Source organism: Trichechus manatus, unplaced genomic scaffold (assembly GCF_000243295.1).
Source record: "Trichechus manatus latirostris isolate Lorelei unplaced genomic scaffold, TriManLat1.0 scaffold00002, whole genome shotgun sequence".
NCBI lineage: Eukaryota > Metazoa > Chordata > Mammalia > Sirenia > Trichechidae > Trichechus > Trichechus manatus.
Window position 1 is genome coordinate 13,952,728 of NW_004443938.1, and position 21,724 is coordinate 13,974,451.

The following is a 21,724-nucleotide window of genomic DNA, read 5'->3' on the forward strand; positions in this document are numbered from 1 at the left end:
CTGGTAAGCTTGATGGTCTTTCTTGTTGTATTAAGTTCAAGTCTTCATGGTTAGGTTTTCCGGGGGCCAGAGGAGGTTGAGACCTAGTTCCATAGCCTTCCTGAGACAAGTCCTGAACAAACATAAATACAAAAGCACTTTATAAATATCTCAATGAGTTATAAGCTTCTTCCGTAGACAAAATGAAGCAAAGACTTATCACAAACTATCAACTAACATTATATTTAAAGAGACATACAAATTTTTTAGCTATCATTTCTTTAACACTTTATGGAAAGCATAAACAATAAAAGCCGTGAATCATCAACAGCAAATATATATATAATTAACACTTGAATTTATTATAAGATTATACAAACTACGTATCATATGTGAGTTTTGCAGGAAAATGATCACGACGTCGATAAAAGGTGAGGTGGAAGTTTGGCTGCAGCCAAACTTTCATTTTAACCAGAACAAACCAGACGCTCATTTTATTGTTTAATCCTGATGTTGGTTGAGCAGCCTTTAATATTATCTCCAGAAATGTCAAAATAATTAATCGAAACTTTATTATCAACTGACTTTTAATACGCCCTCTCAATAACCCACAAAACAACATAAACAGTTCGGAAGCTCACGGTGTCCTGGGGTTTTCCCCAAACCATGAAGTCTCATGTTTAGAACTCCATATGTCTACATGGCACCATTTGCAGAGAACCACAATAAAGAATAAAACAACTGGGGGACAAAATACACCCCAAAAACCCGCCGAGGTACAGGAGACTGATCAACAACATGGTTTTTCTGACATTTGTTGAACACTTTCCTGAAGGTACTCTCTGTGTTTCAGTATTATGCTGAAATAATATTACATAATTCAAATGCCATACCGCACCAAGCTCACTGTATACTAGCAAGAACCTGCCCAATGCAGATCTCTAGCTGGTGAACTACATACACCCAGCTACTAACATTCTACCACCATTTCCACCCCAAGCCAAGCAGCAGGACAGAATGTGAAATGCCTATTACAGCATCTAGCTGGCACTGAAAGTTGAAGAACCAGTTTCTGATTGTAGAGAAAAACAGAATGGAAAATATTATACTTTAAAGTAAAATGCTCTCCCTGTCACTTGTTCAAGTATGTGCTGGAATTAAAGAAACATTATATACAAGTGCTACTTCCGTGAAGTCCCTAAAACACTACTTTAAAAATTAATGTTTATTAGTTGAAACCTTACAAAAAGCTCCTGCTGCCCCACCCCTTTCTCACAGAGTATACACTTAAAATTGTACTGCTCCTGATGCCAAGAAACTTTGGACTGGGAGCGGGTGCTGCAAAGCACGCAGGCTGGGCAAACTAGATTTAACCAGCCGAGCATCGGGGCACCTGTAGACAGACTTAAAGGAAAAGGGAAGGCAGCAACCCAGCAGCCCTTTTTCCCTTTAAACTCATCTCCAAAACAATTAATCAAGAGAAAACATCTCATGGCAAAGTTTAATGCCCAGTACTGGATTTTGTTGACAGGATGGAATCCCAGTCCTCCCGGTTTTATTCTGTAACAACAAGGTGAGTCATTGCCAAGCTCGTGGAATCCAGGGATCCTGAAAGGGGAGCACTTCAATCTGGCTGCCAGCAGAGGGTAACAATCAGGCTGAAAAAAACCCATTGCTGTGGAGTTGATTCTGACTCACAGAGACTCTACAGGGCTGAGCAGAACTGCCCCATAGGGTTTCCAAAGAACAGCTGGTAGATTCGAACTGCCAACCTTTTGGTTAGCAGCCGAGCACTTAACCACTGCGCCACCAGGGCTCCAATAATCAGGCTGAGGTGGGACAAAAGCTGAGCTGGAAGATTCTGACCACACTCCCCCACCCCAATCTGCCCCCCAGCACCGTGCTTTCTCCTGATCCCAGGCTTGTCCGGGGGACTCCCGCTGCCGGCCCGCAGGTCCCTTCAGATTAACAGCAAGGATTTCACATCAAGCAGGGCACAAGGCTTCCATTCAGTGGCCTTCACCCTGTAACAAAAACCCCACAAAGGTGCAGGACAGCTTCACAATGGGCAAACAAATGAGCAGGCCGCTCCCCCAGATGCACGTGTGTGCACACAGACTTCGCGGGGGGCACAGGCGCTTTTTTTTTTTTAGTAAACTTTAGTTAGGAAACAGTGACTGACATGCCCTATGCTTATTAGCCTTTTAAATTTCTTTTTATTTTCTCTCTGTAGCCAAATGAGCTGCTTTTTTAAAGAGTTAAAAAAGACTATTACAACTACAGTGAATACACATTTCCATTTAGATACGTTCCCGCTAAAATAAGCAACACTGAACTAACAGACTATGAAAGCCATCAGAAGAATTCACTGACTTCACATTTCACTTCCTAACGCTTTAAAAGTTCAAAGAAATTAGATTCCGCCAAAATCGCAAATACTATTCCTAACCTCAAGAGGCTTTCAACTATTAAAACAATAATCCAATTATTTGGAAATAAAACCAAAACAAAATTTCGTGAGAATCTCTGATAATGGAACTTGCTCTGCCTCAATTTAAGTAGCCTGAACATAAGGATTAATTTAACTGAGAGAGCCTACGGAAAAGGCACCAAAGTTCCACCTGTAACATCATCTGTATACAACTTGCAGCAGGACTATCAAGCCTCTGTTTAGCTACTTTGATAAAGACATTAAAGTTACATCCCATAACAAACTTGAGCCTTTTCACCTTCAGAGTTACATGTATTTTCTGGTAAGTGCTTATTTTCCTCTCATGAAGAGCAAAAAGGAATAAGTAATTCAATATACAATACAAGGGCAATGCCAGGACCCACAAATAAAGAATATGTTCGGCATCACATTTTATAAACAAATAGCAACAAATAAACACAGTTTTGCATTTTACAATAGCATTGCCATCTCTGGTTATATATAAAGTATAAACTAGTATCTACTAGTATGTAAACTAGTACACACAAATAATTACTGCGTTTTTCTGACACACATATACAAAGTTACAATTTTTTAAAAGGATGTAATGTGGTGATAATACCTCAAAGCAAAAGAGCCAAGCGTGAAGGAATGTGGTTTGCCCTCCCAGCACTCTTTATCAGCGTCACTTCTCTTCATCTCACCCGCAAACATTTGTGCCTTAACTCTTGCTTTATGTTATGAGTCAAAGGTGAGAGACGCACAAAACAAAGTGCGAGAAGAGCTTGGGGCAGTGACTGTACACACTCGTTTGAGAAGTTTGCACTTAGATATCTCTTTTAACAAATACAGTAAATACTCACAGAATGCCTACTAAGTACTACTCACTTTGCTGGGGACTTCCACACATTACAGTGTGAAACATGACCAAGAGAGAAGATATTAGTGTCCCACTTATCTTTTAAGAAAAGACAAGATCAAAACTATCATATGGAGCTTAGTAAAAAGGCCAAGAATATAAATGCTTCTATTTTCCTTTTTTTACAAAATGAATTAAACAATAATGGCAGCATGAAACTTTGAAGGAAGGGGATAACTAAAACATCAAGGACACTGTTTAAAAAATATTAAAAAGAGAAAACATCCCCATGGTATAAATTCAAAAGATAAAAAGAGATAAGCAATGAAAAAGACTGTGCCTGCCTCTCTCCCAGGATCTCTTCCACAAAGGTTACTATCGGTAATAGTATTTTATTTATCTTTCCACATTTTTAAATGTGTTACCAAGTATAAATGTCGATTTAAACCCTTTATCTTTTAAACACATCTGGAGCACATTTTCTGTAAACTGTTTTTTTGTTTTGATTTGTTTGTCTCTTAACACTATACCTTAGAGCTCATTCCATATCTGCACTTAAACACCTACTTTATTCTTTTTTTATGGCTACACATGTCATTATTTGGCTGTGCTGAAACTTATTTACCCAGTCTCCTATGGATGGACACATAGGTTGTTTCTAGACTTTTGCTACTTCATACAGCACTATAATAAACACCCCTGACCATATTATCTTCATTTGAAATATTTCTGGAGCATAAAGCTCTACAAGTGGAATTTCTGTCACAAAGGGTGGGTATATTTAAAACTGATAGATTCTGGCAAAGTGCTCTCAGGAAGGAAGCATCAACTTACACCCTTGGCCAGACATTTGTAATAGATCGAGCTTTACTAAAGACGTTTACATTAGTACCACAGTATTACCAACCACACTAAAAAGCAGAAAACCTAGAGTGAGGGAAGGCTGGGGGTAGGGAGGTTTCATAGATAGTAACAAGGAGAAAAAATAACATAGGAGCATATGGAATAGAAATTAAAGGAAGACAGAGGCACAGACAGGGGAAGGCAATGGGACTGAGGAGGAGTTTGGTGAGAATGCATCCAGAAGCTACCAAAAGTTGATGTCTTTTATGGTCCAACAGAGCTTCAAAGCTGAAACAAAACGCAGTAAGGACCCACATGGCTTCTGGATCCAGAAAACATGAGGATTCACATGTTATTCAAGAAGGTGTTTCCAACAACCATGTGAAGTACAGATATGCTAGGAATAGAGTAATTTACTCATGTATTATTACTGCAATACTCCACAGCCAGGTAACAAGGATTTGAGTAGTTTTATAAATCTTGCCATTATCTAGGTCACAATAACTTCTTGTTCGTTTTCTCTCCCGGCTTTGGAAACTCCATCATCTATTCTGGAGTCCCTGGGTGGCACAAACAGTTAATGCTAACAGAAGGTTGGTGGTTTGAGTCTACCCACAGGCACCTCAGAAAAAAGGCCTGGTGATCTACTTTCAAAAAATCAGCCACTGAAAATCCCTTGGAACACAGTTCTTACTCAGACACACAGGGGGTTGCCATGAGTCGGCATCGACTTGCCGGCAATTGGTTATCATCATTTCTAACTACTGAAGGGAAAATGGGGCCCTGGTGGCACACTGGTTCAGAATGCTGCTGCTAATCAAAAGGCCATCAGCTCAATGATCCTGACAATAAGGCATTTTAGTGGGAGAGGAAGTAGAGGAATCACCTTTACAGAGAAAATGCCTGGTGGCCACACAGGGTTGCCATGGTCACGGGCAACCATCACTAAGCCTGAGAAATGCAGTGTGCTGTTTACTCTCCTTTTTAGTTTGTAGCTAAATAAATTTAAACTATCCCTTCCACAAGGAAAGTAACACCTACACATCTATAAAATATCCACTTCAAAAAGGGCATGATTATCGCCCACTGGGCATCTAAGGAAAGCCCTAGTGGAAACATCACCTACAAGGATGGCTGGTGTTTGAGCGCCGACTCTGACGGTAGTGTGCAGCTGACGTGAACAACCCGAGAAGGAGCTCCTGTCGCTACCCTGAGGATCGTACTTAGAAGGAAAGGAAACCTTGAGTAATGTGCCAAGAGGCTGCGCAGCTAGTGCAGGACCTCTGCATGGACAAATCTTCATTTCTCACGTAACTGCACCTCAGAGACAACAGAAACTTGAAGCACTATCTCAAAACAAGGGAGTTAACGCAATCTTAACTTTATTTAGGTATTATCCTAGCCTTCCATGTATTCCCCTAAACTCCCTTTTCAAAAATCACTAACCTTAAGTATTTTAAATCTAGAGGCTTCCCAAATATTCAATTCTATTATTATGAACAAATAAGAAATATTAAAATACATTCCCTTCCACAAATTTGAATACAGGCAACTCTCCCTACCACTCCTTATGACCCAATAGCGGTTATTTAAAGTCTACGGGCTGATGCCAAGCATGATGAAACTTCTCATAGCCACTTCAGAAGACACCTTTCTCTTTCACAATCTGTCCGCACTTGACTCCTCACCAAATCCAAAATTACTGTAAGATCCACCTCCTTCCTCTTTAGCCTACTGTCAGTGCCTTTATTTGGGCTGCTTTGATTAAACCATTGACACGGTATCACTGGTACGGACTTCCTAAAACACACTGGTCATGGTGCTTTGATGCTCAGACAATGCCTCTCAGTGCCTGGAGAATCAAGTCCACAATCCTTGGTTTCGCAACTAAGAGCTCTAAGAACACCCTCTGGCTGTCATTCTGGCTTTTCCCTAGAGCCCACCTCAGCTCTCGGCCTCAGCATCACGACTCCTCACATGTCCCACACAGGCCATGCAGGCACTGTGCCCATGTCTCTCTGTCAGGAATGGATCCCTTCCTTCTCTTGGGTCTGCAAAACATGAAGTGTCCTCAAGATCTTGCTGGACACCAACTCCACCATCTCCCAAAGTAACTCCCATCCACAACTACCTCAAACCAAAATGGTTCTCACTCTTTTAGCCTCAGAATTCATATATCCTCCTCTTAAAGAATTTAGGATACTGTATTGTAACTCTTTGTGTATCTCTCAAACTAGATTCTCAGTTGCTCAAAGGGAAGGATCCTGTCCTGTTCACTTGTGAATTCCCAGAGCCTGGCACAGAACAGGTTCTCAAGAAAGGCCAGACAAATGACTGACTGGATGCCTTCTAAGAGCTTACACTTAGAATCAGGCACAGCAACACAAAAATAGATGTACGAGGACAAACACATAAAACTGAACAAAACTTGGGCTCCTGTCCAACAATATTTATCGTGTTAACAGCTCACTGCCTAGCAGCAATGTGCTGCAAAACACATTTTTCTGTTTGCTACTGGCAGTCTTGAGGCAAAAAGATGACTGCAGAAGAACACAGTAAAAAATCCACTAGAAATTCAGAAGGAAGGAAGAGGCTATGATGAGCATCCGTGGTTGTAACACCAAGACAGAGAAGCAAAGAAGGGAATCTGTACCTCCTAATGAACAAGCACACACCAGCAAGGAAAGTCTTGCCAAAAACAAAACAAAACAAAAAAAATTGATAATGAGTTTCATAAAGCCTGTAGGTCAAACCACCAATTTACAGGAAATAAAAAGGGCCTAGGAACATACAAGGCAGTCCCTGACTAACGACATATTTGAGTTACGATGAACCACACTAAAGAGACCGTCTGAGGGTTTTTTTGTACATTTTGTTAGTAATATGAACTACATACCATGTTGCAGGGTGCAATCTGCTGGTGTTATCATTCTCAGCTGTTCATCAGCAGATGTTAAAAGATTGGATTTATAAAGATTCTGATCATAAAAGGTAATAATAATGAAAAAGAAGTATTTGACTTGCAGCACAAGGTAGAGTCATCCAGACACTATAAATCGAGGACTACCTGTATTAAACCATAGTGAAAGCCATCACTATATCCCAGACTGTGGGAATCTCTACTAGAAGAATTACCTAGTTTCTTCAACAAATAAATTGAAAAAAAAAAAAGGGAGACAGAGAGAAATGAAAAGAGGGGAGGAGATAGAGGACCACCCTAGAGATTAAAAGTGATGATTAAGCAACTGTAAAGTGTAGACTGTATTTGGATCTTGATTCAAACCATCCCACAATGTAAATCACGTAAAAACATTTATTCCGTTTTTGAGGCTACTGGAAATTTGGAGAGTGGATATATGATGATATGAAAAATTACACTTAAATGTGACCATTGTACTGTTTCTTTTAAAAAGCCCTTTATCTTTAAAGATACATAATCAAATATTTACAGATGAACGGATAGGATGTCTGCGATTTGATTCAAAGTAATACCAGGCGTTCACCACCCACCTGTCAGTTTGTCGTACTGTAGTGGCTTGTGTGTTAAAGCTGCCAGTATTTCAAATACCAACAGCGTCACCCTTGGTGGACAAGTTTCAAAAGAGCTTCCAGACTAAGGCTAGGAAGAATGACTTGGCAGTCTACTTCTAAAAAACTTGGTCAGTGAAATCCTTACGAAGAGCAGCAGAACACTGTCTGACATAGTGCCGGCAGACAACCCCTCAGGTTGGAAGGTACTCAAAATGCGACTGGAGAAGAGCTGCCTCTTCAAAGCAGAGTCAACCTTAATGATGTGGATGGAGTCAAGCTTTCAGGAGCTTCATTTCCTGATGTGGCACGACTCAAAATGAGAAGAAACAGCTGCAAACATCCATTAGTAACTGGAATGTGGAATGTATGAAGCATGAATCTAGGCAAACTGGCAGTCATCAAAAATGAAACGGAACACATAAAGATCGATATCCTAGGCATTAGTGAGCTGAAATGGACTGGTACTGGCCCTTTTGAATCAGACAATCATATGGTCTCCTATACCGGGAATGACAAATTGAAGAGGAATGGTTATCATGTTCGTCAAAAAGAACATTTCAAGATCTATCCTGAAGTAGACAACGCTGTCAGTGATAGGATAATATCCATGTGCCTACAAGGAAGACCATTAATACAGCTATTATGCAAATTTACGCACCAGCCACTAACGCCAAAGATGAGGAAATTGAAGATTCTTATCAACTTCTGCAGTCTGAAATTGATCAAACATACAATCAAGGTGCATTGATAATTACTGGTGATTGGACTGCAAAAGCTGGAAACAAAGAAGAAGGCTCAGTAGATGGAAAATATGGCCTTGGTGATAGAAATGACGCCAGAGATCGCAGGATAGAATTTTGTAAGACCAATGACTTGTTCATTGCAAATACCTTTTTGCAACAACATAAACTGCAACATAAACAGCTATTGTTATTTAGAATGAGAATCAAAGTTTAACTGAACTACCAGGACTCAACCTTGTAGCAATAATGGTCATAATGTGATAATGTGATGATGATGAAAGCAGCTAACAATTACATAAATCCACTGCCGTTGAATAAATTCCAACTCATAGTGACCCTATAGGACAGAGCAGAACTGTCCCATAGGGTCTCCAAGGCTGTAAATCTTTACGGAAGCAGACTGCCACATCTTTCTTCCATAGAGCGGCTGGCGGGTTCGAACCACCGACCTTTCAGTTAGCAGTTGAGTGCTTAACCACTGTGTCACCAGGGCTCCTTAACAATTACATACCATTTACTATTTGTCAGGTACTATTCTAAGTGCTTTATTCATTTAAGAAACTCTTCTGATCTTCACATTAACCCCATGGCATAAGTACTATTTCACAGGGGAAGAAATCGAGGCACAAAAGTTGTCTAACTTGCCCCAGCTCCCTCACTAGCAAGTGGGTGGAGCTGGGCTGTGACGATATATCCCTGCTCCAGGGTCTGTGCATCTAACAACCTTCCCGCTCTGCCTCTTGCCGGACAAGAACTAATTTCTGGAACCTACCTCAGAGCTGATAAATTTCAGTTACGGGCTGGGGTCCTGGATCTGAATTTTAACAAACTCTCCAAATTTGCTTGTAAAGTTTGAGAACTGTTAGCTAAAGATAGTGGAGTATTTTCATGCAGGTGTGACAATGAATAGATCAGTACAATGTGGGGCTTTTGACATTATGCCACTATCTAGTATCTATAGTGTATAACTGTGCTGTATCATTAACAAGGTCCTTTACGGTGGTAAGGGAACCGGGCGCCGCAGTGGTTAAGAGCTGCTAACCAAAAGGTCAGCAGTTCGAATTTACCAGCCTTTCCCTGGAAACCCTATGGGGCAGCTCTACTCCGTCCTATAGGGTTGCTATGAGTTGGAATCCACTAGACTGCAATGGGTTTGGTTTGGTTTTTTTATGGTGGTAAAACAGGCAGACATGAGTCTACCAGCCCTTATCTCTCCTACTAAGGCCAGGGATGGCCTTTTTCCCCCCTGGGTTGCAGCAGCATCAGCAGCTTAATGCTGGCATTGGAATCTCACACTCTCAGAGGGCTGACTCTTGCTGCCAAAACCCAATCCCCTGGAGCCCCGGACCAAGAAGACAACCACTCCAGGTATGCACGCCAGAGAGCTGGAGGCACAGGGCAGGCTGATAACCAGGGAAACCAACCATCCACTCTTCTTACCACCCCTGGGATTGGAACTCACACTGAGGGCCTGAGTTCTTAACTGAGATTGGGAGGGCTTGGAGTAGTGCCTGAAGTTACAGGCAAACTGCGTGTGTGCGTCTTTTCTGGACAAGGATCCACAGCATTCATCAACTTCTCAAGGACTCCAAAAGGTTCAAGGGTAAAAATGAACAGAGGTAATAACATTAACAATGGGACTCACCAGGACTGAGAAAACAGTGATTTTATTCAGATTTTAAATATCAGACTTGCTACAAATAACTGCATTCAACATTATAATCTTTTTAAAAATAACTGACATATGGAAAGCACTACTAAAGAATTTCCAAAAACACTGTTAGTGTCCGAATTAAATAAGCAATAAAAGCTCAGGCTGGCTGAGTAACTCTAGTCCAAAAGTTATCTAAACAGGACACCTTGCATTATTATACACACTTTAATTACAGAACTAGCATGAGGGATGCAAGTGGCATGATAGCACCCTGCTGAAACAGAATTTATGAAACCCATATGCTGTAGAAACAGGTACAGAGATTGTTTTTGCCAAAGAGAGTGAAGGAAGGTGCCAGAAAGATCCTGCCTCAAGCCTGTCTTGCCAGCTCATCCCTAAAGCGGGACAGGGAATCACTGTTAAAAGTTGTCTCATTTCTCCGTGAAATGCTGATAGAGTGAAAGCTAAAATAACGGAGGAAGAAAGAAAGCAAGCTAGGAAAAATGTAACAGAAGAAATACAACAAAAGACAATACACGGCGGCCAGCTATAGTTTGGCTGTTTGCATTGTACTAATAAAGCAAAGTGGTGTCATCGGCGTAATGCAGGTTGTTAATGAGTCTTCCTCCAATCCTGATGCCCTGTTCTTCTTCATATAGTCCAGCTTCTTGGATTATCTGCTCAGCATATGGAGGGAATAGGTATGATGAAAGGATATAACCCTGATTCACACCTTTCCTAACTTTAAACCATGCAGTGTCTGCTTGTTCTGTTCAGGACAGCTGCCTCTTGATCTATGTACAGGTTCCTCATGAGCACAGTTAAGTGTTTGGGAATTCTCACTTTTTGAAATGTTACCCAGACTCCCAGCATACAGTTACCAATCATCTTTACTAATCTCCGATGGAGGCAGACAGGCCATACACATCCCTTCTCTTAAAAACAGCATAAAATCGGACTTTTTTCAGGGCTTCCCCTAAAGTTTTAAAAAATACATATTTCAGCTAAGTGTTGCAATGGTTATAGGAAAAAATTTTACCTTAAAGAGTCAATTAAATTTCTATTTGGGAAAAAAAGAATATTCCAGAAACTTGAGAGTTACCATCAACTACACCATGAATTAAAGTATGATGTATTTATTTATTTAAAAAAAGATTCTTTAGCCATTTTATATTAAAACAAACACCTCAAACTTCCCAATGATAGTGAGCTGTATAATCATTCTGAGGTTAATCGTCCTACTGCATCTCTACAGGGAAAGGCAAGGTTGAGAACCCCTGCTGTAAAGCAAGGATGACAGTCCAAATATTTGACAACTGGTAAGGCAGTGGGGCCCAGGGGTCTGGAGTCCCCTGCTGTGCAGGACATTAACCATTTCGTTGTAGAATCCTGGGGGTCTCAGGAGAGAAACAAGTCCTCTCTGGATGCCTTCTGAGTACCCTGGGGCCGGGCGATTTACTGAACAACTCTGAAATCACGGTATAGTTTAACACCAAGGATGGATCCAGGGTCAGCAGCAGCAACATCAGCGTCACCTGGGGACTTGTTAGAAACGAAAGCTGTTGAGCCACACGTTAACCACTGAATTAGACACTGGGAGGGGTGTCCAGCCATCTGTGATTCTAATGTACCGTAAAGTTTGAAAAACACTGGGCTAACTGACAATGACAAGGCCCATAATGGTGGCCCTAAGGCTTGAAGATCAACCATCTCTGGAGCAAAATGCATCCTACTGTAAACACTAATACAGATGACAGCAAACCCTTTACATTAACTGAGAGTTGGGATCTAACCCCAGACCCACTACATTTAGGTGTTACTTGCCCTGTGACCTCTCAGCAACATTTATAAGTAACGTGCTAACGGGCACGAGTGCCATGCTAGGATGCAAGCTTGGAAAGCCTTGGCTTGTATTTCTGCACACCAGTGGCTCTCACACTTTGGCAGGCATCAGACTTGCCTGCAGAGTTAAATGCAGATTCTCGGGACTCCCCGACCCCATCCCAGAACACTTTTGGGGTGGGGGAGGGAAGCTGCTTAGACAAACACCCCAGGTGAATCTGGGCAGATCAGCCCCTCCCTCTTTTTAAAGAAAAACAAGGTTCTGCACTTATCCAGTGGCTTACCTTCCCTTACTCCTTAACCTCTATCCCTCTTCTACCTCCCAAGGCCAATGCAAGAGACATGAACCCACTGCTCTCCCCAAAAGCCTAGCGCTTTGGAAAAAATCAGTCAGTGAATTGAAGCTAGTTCTGTCACCAAAACCTCCCTCTTCCAGAAAAAACAGGGTCATTGCCCACACGAGCAAACCCTAAAGTGACACTATCTTTCAAATACCTGCAGATGTGGAATACAATACACACCGTTTGTTGCTCTAAGAATTTTCTAAAATCAAAAGAACTGATGGAAGAACTTAAATGTATGTATAAACTATGTTTCATTTTATTTCCCATAACAGATTGAAATGAGGAATTTAAAGACAAATGAAGGTAGCTGAGAGTACCGAGAAACAATCCAGGGGGAAAAAAAAAATTCCTTAGCCTAGTCTCTCTTGTGTTGGAATACATATATCAAGGAGAGAGGAGAGAATCATAGAAGTAAATACAATGCCCCTCAATGATCCCTTTCACTGCATACTCCCCTCTCCCCTCCCCTCCATCCCTCAGCACCAATGGGGAGGGGAGGGGGTATCAGAGACGACAGGAGACAAGCTGCCCAGGTCTGCACAGGAGGTGAAGGTGTGCAAAGGGGACCACACCCAGGTGACTGAGGCAGTTCTACACCTGCCGGCAGAGAAAGGGAGAGACTTCCTCATCCAGCAGTTACACCTGGGGGACCAAGACTAGGACCTAGAGAATAGGCCACAAGTTCACCTATGTGTCAGGACATCCGGTTCCAGGTCAGAAATCCATCTCCATTGGTGGAGTGGAGATGGAGATGGGGGGGGGGAGAGGTGGGGGTGGGTGAGGAGAGAGGGGTGGAGGGAGATGAGAGAGGAGTGAGGGAGAGGAGAGTGGGGCAGGGGGAGAGGAGTGGGGGTGGAGGGAGAGGGAGAGAACTTTAAAGCTCTGCCCCATCATGGCTGTTAGAAACAAGGTGAGTATGGCGAGCTTAACTGAGTTTTAGACAAAACTCTGTGCCCTCTCAGTGTGTTTGAAGCTTTTCTTCAGCCTTTAATAAAATATATCGTCAACAATGTAAGAGTTTCCTTTTCTGTCACCAGGGTAGACAGTGTGACCAGCTGATTGATCCCAGGGCATCTCTAAGCTGGGAACCTGGACTGGGCCATGGCGCGCCAGCCGCTCTGGGTGCGCCTCTCAGGAGAGACACCCATCACCCTTCTGAACTAAGCACTGAAGCCACTGGACTAGTGCAGAATGTCTCGCTTCTCAGCTTTGCTTTCCTCCTATTCTGGTCCGTGAAAGAAAAAATTATTTAAAAATGTTAACTATGAAGATGAATAGCATTATCAAATGACACTACAATGCGATTAGATTCCCAGTTATAATCCAAAACATAAACAGAAAAACTACTGAAAGTTTTCCATCAAAGAGCCAAAAATGCTTCCATAATGAATCTATAGAAAATATATAGATTTTTCTCTTCTCTTTTCCACTGCTATAAAGTGAATGCAAAGGCCCAGGCAGACAGTTGTAACTGCAATTAAAAAGAGCATTTGAAAACAACACAACTAATAAATAAAAACAACAAACATGTATACATGTCATTCTCAAAATATTGCTTTTCATTCTTCAATAGTTTTTTTCCCCTTCTATTCTCTTATTTAAGAAGCTTTCAGGAAGGCTCCCTGGGTGGCACAAATGGTTTGCACTCGACTACTAGCAAAAAGGTTGGTAGTTCAAGCCCACCCAGAGATGCCCCGGAAGACAGGCCTGGCAACCTACTTCTGAAAGGCCACAGCCTTGAAAACCCAATGAAACAGTTCTCCTCTGTACACAGGGGATTGCCACAGGTCAGAATCCACTCGCAGGCAACTGACAGCAACAATGAAACTACAGGGGAATAAAAAAGGCTAAAACAAGCTTTCAGGAAAAACAATCAAAGTATCCCCCCCCCCCCCAACGACCATTCGACATGAATTGAAACTGTTAAGACACTAAATTGTAACTATATTCAAATATAAGTGCTGAGCTTTAAAATACTGGTCTGTCTGCCATGGGAGAAAGAAAGAGCAGAGAGGAGAGGCAGCCCTGCCTCATTCCCCACCCGACCTTCAGCCACTCCCCGCCAAGGGCTACTGCCAGGTAGGCCAATGGCTCCAGCACACCCTAGGACACATCTCTGTGCGCCCAGAACTGACTTGAGACAAGCCTGTGAGGCAGTCCAGTAGCTACAAGTAAACGATCAGAATCAGTCCAGAAGTGGTCCTTGCTCAGACAGGAAACTAACATTAACAGTTTTCTTCTTCGCTGCTCATCAGCTCTTTAAACTTAGAAGGACATTCCCCTCAGCGATGGTTCAAAGCCTCCTGCAACCGCAAACAGAGCCAGCAAGAAGAGAGGAGATTGGAAATGCAAACACAACCAAGGTTGCACTGGTAATCTCCCTTAAAACAAAGAGTCATTTTTATCAACCTACATTCCAACAGTTTTTATTACCAAGTTAATTAATAGATTGCTGTGTTAATATCTAAATGCTAAGCAATTAATAGCAATGAACTAGAAATGGCTTATCTTTGCTCTTACAGCAAAATCTCATAAAACCAGGGAAATGATCACTTCGGCGATTTAACACAGGCCTGTGAAGGTTACTTTTCCCAAAAAGCTGGAAAACAGGGAGGGGTTTATAAATTAACCTTTTGTCATATAAATAATAAGAAACATAGTTTACGATAAATAATCAAAATATTAAAGACATGTTTACATCAAACTGGCTCACAGCCAGTATGTTTAATGTAACTTCTGAACTCCTTTAGCGAATTACTTGAGTGACAAGTTATTACAAGTTTTAATTCAGAAGTATATTTCACTGCGTTTTTAGCTTGTAAAGATGTGTTCTTTCTAAGTTATACTCACTAATTCCTTACACGATTTTAGTTATTTATGTTGCTTATTATGGATCCTTCATGTTAAACAATTCTAAAATACTTTACCTTGGGGTTGCAATGCTATCTCCTTCTTTCCAAAATGATGTCCATTTGCCAAATATCTTACGTTCCCTGTACCTTCCTTTGAAAAAATGCTGGTCATCAAGACTTGAAATAAGGTGATATTTTAGCAAATATAATTAAAAACTTGTGTCCACCTACTCACATAAGTAGACTTGGTCTTCCACTTGGTTCAACTATCAAGTGATCCACTGTTACAAGTGAACTGCTGACCTAGCACTATTTTCTGTTTTTAAAAAATCATTGAACAATAACTTTTTATTGCATTTTTAATCACTGAGGAAAAAGCAATATAAGTCACCAGTTCAAAGCATAATTAACAGTTACCTTCTAAATGACCTTGACTATTTAACCAATCTTAAGAGTCTAGTTCCAAACCCATTCAGAGGCACCTAAGAAGAAAAGCCTGGCAATCTGCTTCCATAAGGTCACAGCCATGAAAACCCTATGGAGTAGCTCTACTCTGCAACACACAGGGTCACCGTGAGTCAGAATCGACTCAACAGCAAATGGTTTTTAGTTTTTGTCTAGTTCAGTATCATTCAGGGATGGGCATTACCCGTATTCTCACTAACAAATAACTGGTCCTACACCCAGATCATCGCTTCTTCTCTCACCAGGAAATTCTTTCTTGTTCTTCAAGACCTCCTTTGAGACTTACCTAAATCCTCTCCCTGTGCCCACTGCACTGGGGTCGTGCCTCTAAAGCACACCCCTCTCCCACTGCACCATCCCTATCTGTCCATATCTGTGCATGTCAACCCTTCTAGTCCACTGGGAGCTCCTTCAGGTCAGAAACAATGTCCTGCCAATCAATGACTCCCAGCATACAAAACAGTCCCAAGTACAAAGGGGGTTCAAGAAATGGTTCCTGTTTTCCTTTTATTAACAGCAGTGCCTTCTGCAATTTTTCCAAAATGCCTAAGGTTAAAATAAGATAGCTATACCTTGAGAAATATGTATTCATAGTGGCCAGTATTTCTCTAAGAATATGAGAAGATTCCATCAGCTGGGAGAAAAACTACACTAAAAAGAGCAAGATTTGAAATTCTCTCCTTGCTTTGCACTAGGGTTTTTATAAAAGATCCATCCTGATGTATCTTCTTTAAATAAACTGGGACTTTCTTGAGTAGAGTTACTTCCTACAATTCTTGTCTAAGGGAAGGAAGATTTCTCTGGCTATGAAAGCAATCGTGTGGTTTCAGCCATGAAGACAGAGCGCAGGTTCTGCATGGCTGCGGGCTGTCAAGTCCCAGGAGTGGAGCTGAGTCAGCACACACAGCTGTCACCGGGAAGGACTATAGGCAGCTGGTTTCCACACGAGGCGCCTCCCTCAGGATCCCTGAGCCCTGGACACCTCACAAGCACATCTGCTGGGGTGCAATGGGTGGAAGGTCCCTGAGAAAAGTGTGCCACTAAACAACGAGACCTGTTTCCCAGCATCTCCTGAGGGTGTATCTGAAGGAAACAGGAATCAGAGGTAAAGGTACTAGGAGGAGAGAGGAAAGTAACGTGAGTTTGCTAAGAAGGGACAGGGAACCAAGAAACAAAGCTGCACACAGTACTTATGACCCAGCAATGAGGAAATGGAAGCCAGGGGGAACTTAAAAACAAACAAACAAAATACATGGCATCAAAGGAGATTATCCCTACTACAGAAGACAGCATGCTGAGAGTATCTGATTTGCTACACTGCCGGAACTGATAATCTCTTATATTTTCTAATTAGTTAGTGTGGTATTCTTCACACAATATATAACAATAATATACACATTACATGTTTATTATAGATAATTTAGAAAATACAAATAAGGTGAAGGAAAAGAGAGATTTAATATTTTAGATGACATTCTTACTGGTTTTTACTATATGTCTGCATATTATTGACAAATTTAGGGTACATCCACACGTTGGGGTAATCTACCTTTTCTGTTTAACAACTATGTGGGACAATTATTTAAAATGTTCTTCTACATCATCATTTTATTTAGTATCTACTGTATGGTGGCACAGTGGTTAAGAGCTCAGCTACTAATCAAAAGGTTGGCAATTTGAATCCACCAGCCACTCCTTAGAAACGCTATGGGGCAGTTCTACTCTGTCCCATAGGGTCATTATGAGTTAGAATGGACTTGACAGCAATGCTTTGGTATGGCAATTAATCCCATCTAGTCACACTGTTCTCAAGAAGTGCCTGTGGAGTTCACGGTTATTCCACACGTGCAAGCATCTACTTAACAAGTCTTCTAACGTGGATGTGCCAAAGCATTCACTTGGGAAACATTTTATTATAAACTCCTTTCTTTCCTTTTTCCTTTCTATTATACTTACGGCATTATACTGATGTTTGAAATTTTGTATGTAAGGCAGCTTATATTATGTATGAATTTTATTTCAGAAAAATTAAGAAGGCATATAAGTTACATGTAATGACAAGATTCCAACGGGATGGTTAGCTGTCATAAGTACAAGGAAAAACAATGACACTAGGGTGGAGGGCAGGAATGCCAGATCATCCTACAGTGTATGAGAGAGGCTGACTCAACGGATAACGGTTCCACATCCCATATTAATTTCAAAAGTCCCAACATTCATGTGGATTTAAAAAAAAAAAAAACACAAAAAGTTAAAATTATCTGAGCCTGGAACCCAACTCCATTTTACGTATAAGGAAAAGGTATTCTTAAAATCATTTTATCACGTACTGATTTTTCCAGAGTTAAATTACCATGTACAATGAGGGAAGACTATACTGTTTTGTTCAGAGCTTTAACCAAGAACCACCACCAACCCTGCGTGAGACAGCCCCACAACAGTTTCCTTTTGCACCTGTCAAGTTCACGGTCTGCACATACACAGGCAAGCATCTATTTCACAAGTTTTCTGATGCAGTCGTGCCTGAGTGTCACTTCGTAAATACACAATAGTTTAATACAGACTACTTTCCTTTTTTCATATATAGTTAGTACTTTACTGACATGTCTGAAATGTTGTGTAAGTTACTCATATTATCTATGAATTTTATTTCAAATGAATAAAAGAGGCATAGGAAAAGTTCCATTATAAAAGGTATCTGTATGTTCTAAATAATCTCTTACAAACACATAATGTTTACAACTGTTTTTAAAACTGTGTGAAGGATATCAGGAGTCCCTGAGTGGTGCAAACAGTTAACGTGCTTGGCTGATAACCAAAAGGTTGAAGGTTCAAGTCCACCCAGAGGTATCCTGGACGGAAGGCCATTGAAAACTCTATGGAGCATAGTTCTACTCTGACAACATGGGTCGCCATGAGTCAGAATCTACTAGATGGCAACTGGTTTAAAGGATATCAAGTAAACAACTAGAAAATATAACGGATTACCAGTTCCAGCAGTATGGCAGATTATACTGAAATACCTGTAATACTGGGTATCTTTCTTAATCCTTTTCAAATGGATCACTGTTTGCTGTGAATGTCAGTGAAACCAAGAACATGCAGAACATAAACCAAGAACACAGACAGGAAGAGAGCAATACAAGCTGACTTTTGCTACAGACAGACTTTAAGTTTCGATTTGATGACTACAGAGCAGACAGGGGCAGGAGAGAAAGTCTAGGGCCCGCCAAAGAGAAGCAAATTATGAGACAATGCTTCTCAAATAAACTAGGGACCGAGAAGGGCTATATCTTTCATTGAAAGATATATAAACCCACTAAAGAGAAAGAAATACTGTACCTGTCCTGAGCCTGACACTAAAAGGTAAGCAGAAGAAAAAAAAAAAAAAGCCTCCCTTGCAAATTAGTAACCACAGACTAACCATCACCAGGGTTTCTGGTCAAAATTAACACTTAACAGTGTGGTCTGCAAAACCTCAAGAAGAGAATTTCATTTAAAGTGTTCCCAGTGGCCATCCCTACCTGAACCGACTAATCAATCAATCTTAGCATCACTATTGGTGGGCTGACCAAACGGTACGTTCAACCTGATGTAATCAGCCCCAGCATCATGTATGAAGTACAAACCATGCCAATTAGTAATGATGTATATAACTAACCACCCAAACTTAAGTGGCATAAAATCACCACCACTATTAGGCTTATAGATATTGTGGCTGAGGGATTCAGATGGGGAACAGAGGGGGTGGCTTATTTCTACACCATGACATCTCAGTTGGGAAGACAAATGCTGAGGGGACTGGAAAGCTGGGGCCGGAATCATCTGCAGGTTCTTCACTCACATGTCTAGGGCCTGTGCTGGGATGACTCCAAGGCAGAGCTCCTTGGGAATGTCAACTGGAGCCTCCACGCAGGATCTCACTATACGGTGTGGGCCTCGCATGCCATGGCAGCTGGGTTCCAAGGGGGAGTGACCCATCATGGAGTGTTCCAAGAAAAGCAGGCAGAAGCTGCTGGCCTTTTCTGACGGAGTCTCGGACTTCGCTAGGTCCCTTCTGTTGTAATGCATTTCTGAAGCAGTCACGAGCCTGTCCAGATGCAGGGGAGGATCACTGACCCCACCTTTGCATAGAAGCAGCGCCAGAAACATTGGGGACACGATTTTAAATGACCACAAACAAAAATGTTTACCTTTAAGCCTTTGGATCTAACTTGCAATTTACAGGAAAATAGAGGGGCTAGATGAGTAAGTTAAACCACATGGACAGAAAACAATCAGACAAAGCCATTCCACAGGACAACTGACCCAGTTTTTTCAACATGTCAAAGGCACAAATTGGGGTGTGGAAAGGGAGAATTATTCTAGATAAACGAACTTAATGACCAAATCAACTTAATAACCTTGTTTGAATCCTGCTGGAGACAAACGAACTCTGAAGACATTCTGAGGACAACTGAGGACATCTGAATATCGCTGGGATATTAAATGAAAGAAATCACACTTAATTTAGTAAGGTGTGATGATAGAACTCTGGTTGTGCAAGAAAACACCCTTATTTTTTATAGACATATATATCAAATTATTTAGCGGTGAAATGTTATGTCTGCAATTTAACTTAAAACACTTTGAATAAAGGGAGGGAGGGAGTCAAGAAGAAGCAAAGGAAGCAAATATGGCAAAACATTAGTAATATGAAATCTAGGTTACGGCATATGACAGCTCATTATATCACTGTTTATCTACACAGTTTAAGAGTTTTTTATAATATAAAGTTATAAAAATAAAATACAAAAGTAGCTCACTGTGACTAGCACTCACAGGCAACTGGCAAAAGCAAAAAACAAACCTTCTGAGGGAAGGGAACTTAAATCTAGGCCTCAAAAATACCCACCAATCTTCAAAAAATGAGCAACTCACAGACAAAAATCTCAAAATATTGAGAACTAGCAAAAAATAAAAGCCCAAAAAAACCCCACAAAAGCATCAGCTATTAGAATAATCAGAAAATATATATATGTATTATAAAAAAAGCAAGATTAAAAAAATAAAAAGGCTAATTAAAATATAAAAAAGATAACAAAAAATGACTGCAGAAAACTTTTAAAAATAAAGTAATTCAAATTAAAAACGCCACAGACAGATTTAACAGTGTATTAGCACAGATAAAATAAGTAAACTAGAAAAGTGCCCTAAAACTATTCAGAATACACCACTAAGAAAAAGTAAAATAATGAAATTAAAGGCATCCAGACTGGAAAGGAAAAAGTAAAACTATCTATATTTGCAGATGACATGAACCTGTATGTAGAAAATTCCAACCAATCCTCAAAAACCTACTAGGACTAACAAACAAATTGGAAGACTCCATCATGTCAGGATGGCAAGTCTCCCCAAAATGACCCATAAAATCAACACAATCCCTATGAAAACCTCAGCACACTTTTTTGCAGAAAAACTGATAAGCTGACTCTACAATTTCTATTGAAATGTAATGGACCTATTAGAATAGCCAAAATAATTTTGAAAAAGTACAAAAGTGTAGAATATATATTACCCAATTTCAAAACATACCATAAAGCCACAAAATTCAAGGCAACATGCTACTGGCACAGGATAAGCATATCAATCAGTGGAACTGATTTTGAAAAAGGTGCCAAGGCAGTTCAATGGGAAAGTTCAACAAATAGTGCTGGGGCAATCGCACATCTACATGGAAAAGATGAACATAGGCCCTTATCTGACCATACACAAAACTCAATTCATAGACCTAAATGTAAGAGCTAATACTATAAAACTTCTTGAAGAAAATCATCGTGATCTCTGGTTGGGCAGAGTTCTTAGGTAATATATGAGAAGCAGGACCCATAAAAGAATTGATAATCTGGACTTTATCAAAATTAAAAAACCTCTGCCATTCAAAAGACAACATTAAGAAAAAGAAAAGCCACAGGCTGGGAGAAAAAATTTGAAAATCATATATCTGATAAAGGACTTGTCCAAAATACTGTACAAGACCACTATTACAAGAACTCAAGAAAAGGCTTAAACACAGAAGAAAACATTCCTTGATGGTTATGGGGGTTGGGAGGGAGGATGAGGGTTATTCACTAACTAGATAGTAGATAAGAATTATCTTAGGTGAAGGGAAGGACAGCACACACTACAGGGGAAGCCAGCA

At 40.7% G+C, this 21,724-nt stretch overlaps 1 protein-coding gene across 4 annotated transcripts in view; it reads right to left on the reverse strand.

Moving 5' to 3' along the window:
* The window catches only part of LOC111820089 (AT-rich interactive domain-containing protein 1B-like), a 394,067-nt gene that overhangs the window by 241,497 nt on the left and 130,846 nt on the right, over nt 1-21,724 (reverse strand). For all 4 annotated transcript variants that reach the window (XM_023728860.1, XM_023728854.1, XM_023728864.1 and 1 more), the window contains one exon: nt 2-112. In XM_023728860.1, the coding sequence (XP_023584628.1) occupies nt 2-112 (111 nt within the window). The remainder of the gene's footprint in view (nt 1; nt 113-21,724) is intronic.